Source organism: Mustelus asterias, chromosome 10 (genome assembly GCF_964213995.1).
Source record: "Mustelus asterias chromosome 10, sMusAst1.hap1.1, whole genome shotgun sequence".
NCBI lineage: Eukaryota > Metazoa > Chordata > Chondrichthyes > Carcharhiniformes > Triakidae > Mustelus > Mustelus asterias.
In genome coordinates this window covers 90348285-90356143 of record NC_135810.1, presented here as the reverse complement: position 1 = coordinate 90356143, position 7859 = coordinate 90348285, and the positions used below count along the sequence as shown (strand labels likewise).

At 42.4% G+C, this 7859-nt stretch overlaps 1 protein-coding gene across 1 annotated transcript; it reads right to left on the bottom strand.

Moving 5' to 3' along the window:
* Nucleotides 1–1936: 1936 nt before the first annotated feature.
* Nucleotides 1937–2920, bottom strand: gpr12 (G protein-coupled receptor 12). Its single transcript, XM_078222841.1, has one exon. It carries the CDS (start codon nucleotides 2918–2920, stop codon nucleotides 1937–1939), a length of 984 nt encoding a protein of 327 aa, XP_078078967.1.
* Nucleotides 2921–7859: the final 4939 nt, after the last annotated feature.

Sequence of the window (7859 nt, the reverse complement as noted above, 5' to 3'; positions counted from 1 at the left end):
TCATTCACTAAAACACTGAGTAGCTGTGCAAATGTCCCAAAGCATTTCAGTGTGTTAATGAAACCAAAATATGGCAGCTAGTACCAGCTGGGAGGTGTGACTTCTGCGTGGATTCTCTCCCTGATGTCTCTGGGGTGTCCAGCATTGACTGAGTTCTGCCGCATCCGCTATAGGAAGACTGGCCAGAAAAATTGGAGGGAGGTAAATCTGTACTTTTTTGTCTGATCAGGGTCAAAAATAGGGGGTCCTGACCCTGATCAGAAGAATTGGGCCTAGATGTTAGGTGAGACTTAAGTCTTTTCTGTATTTACAAACACTATTTATAACCTTGCACTTTCATTACTTACTATAAAAAGTAATTGTTGCTGCCAATTTTCAGTTGTTCAAAGATGGAAAGAACTGTACTGTAGGGAAATAAATGATGTGGTCTGTGAAGTGCCAATGACCCAGAACCTGTGTATATGTGTGCATGAAAACATCACCACATGTGAAATAAAGTGCAACACAGTGACTTAATAACAATGTTTTAGTGGTTTTTAAATAACATTTTTATCATGTTGTATGTATTATGTGTGATTCCTTCGACGGAATACAGATTATTTTATGAAATTATTTTCTTGATACAATCGAGAGGGGATTAGAATTCCCATGGAATTTGTTAATTCAAGGTTAGGATGGAAAAAAATGTTCAAATACAAATAGGTGGCAGCATAACTTTCTCAACATCTTGAAGCTTTCTTTTTTTTTAAAAAGTCATTTTTGCAATGGCTGCTGCTGAATGGGACAAATTAGTCATTGGTATCAAACCCTCAGTGCGAAGTGTGCCGGGTTTTAACAACTATAATTTATTTGATTTAGTGAGAAGGTGCATGAAGTCTACATGGAATATAGGTAACACTAAATTCTAACTCGGATTCAATAATTTTTTTAAAGGTGCTTCACTCTCCCCCCAACAGCCACAATGATGGGCCAAAGGGCCTTTTCTGGGCTGTATGACCCTTCCATAAATTCAGTTATTGGTTTTAACAGTTTGATTAATAAGGGGATCAGGGGTTACGGGGAAAAGGCAGGAGAATGGGGATGAGAAAAATATCAGCCATGACTTAATGGCGGAGCAGACTCGATGGGCCGAGTGGCCTAATTCTGCTCCTATGCCTTAACAATAAATTTCTCAAAACTATAGCCAAACGAATAGGAAAATAAAGTCAGTCTCAGGCCATTTCACATCTCAAGTATAGTGTTATGCTGCTCACATATTGAAACTATTCGGAGACTAAGGCATACTTAAAATGTTCAAGCGCACTGATATTGGTATTGTGTCTTTCTAACCTCCATTTATTGAAAGCATAATACATCATCTTGACAATCTACTATATTTAATATCTTTCACACTCAAACATCAAGGTGTTGAAACTCCCGGTGAATATATGCAGCGGTTTCTTGCGGTATTGCTGTAAGGACCATCTAACATAAATTAAACCAGCTCATATTTTACTAATGGAGAAAACTGCCTCCAAGTAACTTAAAATTAATGACATCCCCCCCCCCCCCATAGAAAGGTAATATTTATACATTAAACCATCAGTAACGCAGAAACATTAACCACAGTAACCCTTTTTTGTGTTAATCTTCATATTTTAAAGCTAAATATTGCATGGTAAATGACATTCAGAGAAAAAGGAAATAAAATTGAGAGTTACGACCCACACCCAGCACATTCTATTTGTAACACTGCTGTCTGAGTTCAGAGATATCATTCCGGCTGGGTGATCAGACACTCCCCAGCCCCGGAGGAGTTACCTGAAGAGTTGTTAAGAAGCATGGAAGTGGGATAAGTTACGGTGCGTCGACAGCCATGGGGGAATTGCCTGAGAAACGTGTAACTGTTCTTTTATCCCCCGTCCTTGAAACTGGCGCCTCCCAAGCGGTTCATTCATTAAACGTCGCTGGGGGAGCGGGCTCGGAGCAGTATGTTGGGGGGGATGCAGCCGCAGCAGATGAGCCAGAGCGCCTTCTGGATCTCCTGGTTGCGGAAGGCGTAGATGACAGGGTTAATGATGGAGTTGTAGGTGGCTGGCAGCAAGGTGGCGTAAGTGTAGATGGAGGGGTAGGTGTAGTCCGCGATCAGGCAGTAAACGGTGAAAGGCATCCAGCAGGCGGCGAAGGTGCCCAGGATGATGGCTAAGGTGGAGACCCCTTTCCTGGTGGTCACATAGTGGGACGTGGCCAGGAAATGATGCTGCAGGGCGATCTGATGGGCGTGCCTCATCACAATCTTGCAGATCTGGATGTAGAGCTGTAGCATCATCGCGAACATGAGCAGGAAGGAGACTGACAGGACGGCCACGTTGTTTTTGGTCAGGGGTTTGATCACACTACACGTGGACTCGTCTCTCAAGCAGTTCCAGCCCAGCAGGGGCAGAAAGCCCAGGCAGGAAGACACCCCCCACAGCACGATCAGCATGATGTAGGTAAAAGTCACCGTCCTCTCCGAGTTGTAAGTCAAGGCGTAGTAGAGAGAGAGGTAGCGGTCGATGGTGATGGCCATCAGGCTGCAGATGGAGGCGGAGAAGGAGGCGACCACCAGCCCCACGGTCACCAGCCTGGCCGCCTCGGACTGCAGCAGGTAGGCGAAGGCGAAGTTGGCGATCAGCCCCACGCCCGCTAGCAGGTCCGCCACGGCCAGGCTGCCGATCAGCACGAACATGGGGGCTCGCAGGCTGGGGCTGTGGAAGATAGTCACCACCACCACGGCGTTTTCACACGAGATGACCGTACCTGAGGTGCACAGGACGATGTCCCAGGGATTGACGCTCTCCGTGAAGGGGAGCACGGAGGACACGGCTGCCGAGCTGTTGTCTCCAGCCTGGGCCACCCAGCGACCATGTTCACCAGATGTATTTTGGAAATCTCCGTTCATTCTCTTCTCTTTTCGCCCTAACGCTGACAAAGACAACATTCTGGGTTACTGCAAACACCCAACATTTGCGTGAAATAAAATAAAGCACTTTCTGTAAATAACAACTGGAAATAACATTCGCAGATTATTGGATCTACACATACATATGTGCATGCAATCATAGATATATACACAGATATACACATACATAGATATACACACATATACAGACATACACATAGATATACACACAGACATGCACACACACCTCAACAATTACCTGTAACAAAATAACTATTACAATGAATTGTGCCATCGAAAAATGAAAATAAAATGTACAAATAATAATCAGACTCTGCAGGTTACCTTGCCTATCTGAAGCAAAGCCCACATGTGCTCCTTATTACTGCACCATCTCTCCTTGTATTTCCCGTGTCTCCTGTCCTCAAAGTCTCATCACACAGCACCAGCACCCCCCGCCCCCCGCCCCCCTCTCCACCCCCGCCGCAGGAGCAGAGAGCGTCGCCCCGGTTATTCAAATACCGGCTCAGAGCCTTTGTGCGTGGCCAGATGTTGCTGCCGCTGCTTCTGTTGTTGCTGCTGTCCTGGCCTGGCCGGTGCGGTACATCTCTGAATGAGCTGGCAGTGAATCGCCGCATGTGTGAAGGCGAGCAGCTGAATCACTGCACCGACGTCACACAGTAACAAGATTCAAGCCCAGACACACAGACAGTGCATGTATTAAAGGGATCTCCGCAGTTAGCAGTGCCCCCACAAGAGCATGTGCTTCATGCAATGACCCGCCCCCCACTTTCATATCATTAGATTGAGCGGTGGGATAACTTGCAGATACTGTCACTTGGACACATTTCAAACCATGCAGGATGCATGCAGCGGAATCAGGGATACCTTAGAGTTCCCCCAGGGATACCTTAGAATTCCCCCATCACTGGCCTGCCAGATCAAACTCTAACCAATGATAAATGGCGGGGCAGCCCTACAGTCAATAGTCACGTCTTTTAGCATTATTGCACGGGCAAAGTATTCTAAAAATAATTCACACTGAGGGACACTTTCACCTCCAAGTCACACACTTGCAAATATATTGCTGTCCCTCCCCTGCCTTTGAGTCAAATTCATGGAACTCCCTCACAGCAGCTGAAGAAGGCGACTCACCATCGCCTTCTCAATAGCATTTAGGGATGGACAATAAATGCTGGCCTAGCCCACATCCCATGAATGAATGAAGCGACACATTAATTTACGGTGAGCAATGATACAAGAATAGATAGACAAGTCTCGATTTCTATGCTGTTGAATGAATCCTGTTCTTTATACCCACGAATAGATCAATAGACAACAGATATCCATCAAAGCATCAGCCGGTGGTCAGAACTCAACGAATAGGTAAATAAATACCACTTTCTAAAAAATCCACCATATTGACAATAGAACCACTCAATCAAGAGCTGGAGGAATGGTACTTCAGTTAGTTCTTTCATCAAAACACATGTCCAGCAATTACCTCGAATGATATATTAATCTTGCTTCCTCATCATGATGCATGAAGATGCAAATTAGACCACTGAAATCGTTACTTTTTAGCATATCATTATTTGAATGGCACATTTCAGAAAAGTTATCCATATAATCAAATGAACAGTAAAATAAGTTTCTGCATACAATGTTATCTATATGATAAAAGTGAAATTTGAAAGTACAAATATATAAAAATATCAATGTAACCTATTTGAACTTGGCAGAATGTGACGAATTGCATTTGCCAGAGATCTGTACTGGTGCCTCCACTTTCAGAGGGAGAATTGTATGGCTAAGTTTGTAGATATCACTGAGTTAGAAAGAGCAATAAATAGTATAAATGGGAGTAATGAGTAGCAAGGGGCATAAACAAATCAAGTGAGGTTGGAGAGAATGAGTCTGCATATCTGTAAGGCATAAAGAAACTAAAGGTTTCAAAGGAGGCATTCAAGAGGGTATTAGATGATTATTTGAAAAGAACCAATATGCAGGCGTACAGGGAAAAGGCAGGAGAATGGCACTAATGAAGCTCATTTGGAGAGTCAGTGCAGACACAATGGGCCAAATGGTCTCCTCCTGCACCAGAACAATTCTGTGATTTTGAAGTGTGTGGATTTTTCAGTCATTTGGTTTGGAGTCTCTTAAACATGGATTTCTATACATGTCAGACACACAATCAACAACAGAAAAATGCTAAGATTGATTTACCAGTGGCTATGATGGAGCAATGGACATGTTTAATGGCTTTGTAAACTGAACCTATTAATTTAAACCTGGAAGCTACCAGTGGCAAGGAAGTTGACTGCCACAAGGTGGACCATACTGAATGGAGATTTTCACAGCAATTTATTATTCAAGAGATAGGCGGAGATCTTACTGCTCATCACACCAGTTGATTGGTGAGGCGAGATGGGAATATCACGAGAGAGGCGAGAAACTGGATTCACGCTCGGTTTCTTGTCTCTCGCAGTCTTACCGGCTATAGATTGCCCAGAAAGTGCACAAGGCTGATTTAAATATTTAAAGCTGCATTTCAATATTATTAGCAAGCCCAGGCTCACTTGCCTTAACAGCCTCGCTGGTGGAGGTCCTCACTGGCAAGCATCACGTATGGTCCCCAGCAATGGACATCTGATGTGATGACCTCTCCGCTTGGATCGGAAACCATTGAGGCCCCCGGGGTGGCTGGGGGCAGGGAGGCAGTGCCCCTTGGGCAGTGCCTTCCTGGGACTATGGCAATGCCAGCCTAGCACCCTGGCACTGCCCACTGGGCACCCTGGCACTGCCAGTCTGGCACCCTGACAGTGCCCACTGGGCACCCTGGCACTGCCAGCCTGGCACCCTGGTAGTGTGCACCAGGCAACAGGCCTAATAGGATGGGAAGAGATAATGATGGGAGCAGGGAAGCATTTTACATATTCTGGCTTAGTTCCAGATCATATCTTTCTTTCTTTCCCCATTCTGTCTTTGCATTTTAACTTTTATTTATCAGTTTGATCTGGACAATGAAATGTGTAAAGGTGCTGTGAAAATTCCTGAACATGTAAATTGATAGATAGTTGAAATTCTATACACCTCTAGAACATTGAAAGACACAAGGAATAACATATTGAAACTGAGTTTTTGCTGGAATCAAAACTTAGAAGAGCAGAGGATGTGTTAAAGAACCAAATATGTAAAAATATTAACAATATTAGAGTGGACTGTTATAGAATTTTTTGTACATGTTACGGCCTTGTAAAAATAAACCTCCAAAGCTCAGTATTAACATGGGCACCAATGTAAAAAATGTAACTGACAAAATTTCTGAAATATTACTTTATCATCCCCCAAAAAATTATTAAAACATTGCTGTCACTGAAAAATTACAGATGGCAGCTGGTAGAGCACCTTGTAAACAGATGGAATCACTAAAAAAGAAACTGGAAAATTGAGAGAGAGAAAATTAGCATCAAGTAAAATATGAACAAAGGGGGGATGGAGAATCGCCACCATTTCGCGGGATCTTTGCCATTAGGTCAATATGAAGCAAAATCACAAATAAATGGCAATGAAGCTTAAAGGCATTTTATATGCTTAATATTAGTATTTGAAAAATGGCAACTGCCTTTTTGAAAACCATTAACATTGCCAGGAATCAGTCACAGATGTGTTATTGTTGAGACATAGAAGGTTACCTAAAGATATTGACAGGATTTTCAGAGTTAAGTCTGATTTTAAGAGCTTTGTGTCCACTGCCTATGAGGAAGACATGCAACAGCAAAAGCAAATTGTGATCCATGAAATTAAAGATACATTGATTAGAAGCTGCAGCCAATCTGATGGATTATCATGTGATATAACAACACCTATTTCAATAAGTGTCTCCTAATATGCATCATTCAGGCAAAAATGCATGAAGCAGAGGACAGATAGCCTGGAGAAAAGTATAAATGGCATTCCACAGGGTTTAGGACCTTTGCCCATATTAGGATATATATTATTGATCGGGAATTGGCTATAGTGAGCACAATTTTAAAGATTGCAGTTGGCACAAAACATGGAAATATAGCAAAGAGTAATTAACTTGAGACGTTGTACAATGTGAAAGGTGCTATTTAAATGCAAGTTATTGTTGTGAAACAGTTTACATTTGAAACATGTCTGTTAAAGACAAATTCTTTGGAGTGATGACAGTAGTGAACCATCTGTCTATTATGCATTTCAACCAAGTTTACTTTCCACTGACTTCAACAAGCAGTGGTTATTACTGGTGGACATATCTCCACTGTCATCTTTTTGGCAGAGCTAAAAGTGAAAGTTATTCCACAAAACTAAACTAAAAATATTAACAATACTAAAGTGGACTGTTATAGAATTCATTATACATGTTAGGGCCTTGTAAAAATAAACCTCCAAAGCACAGGACATTATGGTATTAACATGGGCACCATGTAAATTGGGCACCAAGTAAAACTAATGAATTTAAAAGTATCTCAAATTGCTGATACCACAAATACTTGGGTTTTTGATTTAAGATTTGTCCATTCATGAGGACACTGGAAACAGCTCTTTCCAAACCCTCAAACACACAAATAATTATAAGCATGCCTAGGACTAAATTGCCTTGACTTTGATGGTCAAACACATGGATCTCATGTGGCCCTGGGTCTAGAGGTTGAATGTTGCGCTGCTAGGTGTACAAGAATGTGGAAATGTTTCTGTTCCACTCAAAATCTATCTTTTAAAAAGCTTAGATTCCCTCCACATTTTCAGAAGAATGACTTGAGATCTTCCACCCTCACTCAAACATATTCACAGAAAATACTCAGGAGACTTGAGTAATATTTGAACCTCCCAAAGTAGACAAGAAACATTATGTGCATGTTAAGCACTACATCAATTCTCAGTTGTGCCAGAGAATATTCAAATGTGTGGACCT

Excerpts from the sequence above, each read along its gene's own strand:
- gpr12 (XM_078222841.1), bottom strand. The coding sequence starts at position 2,920 with ATGAACGGAGATTTCCAAAATACATCTGGTGAACATGGTCGCTGGGTG.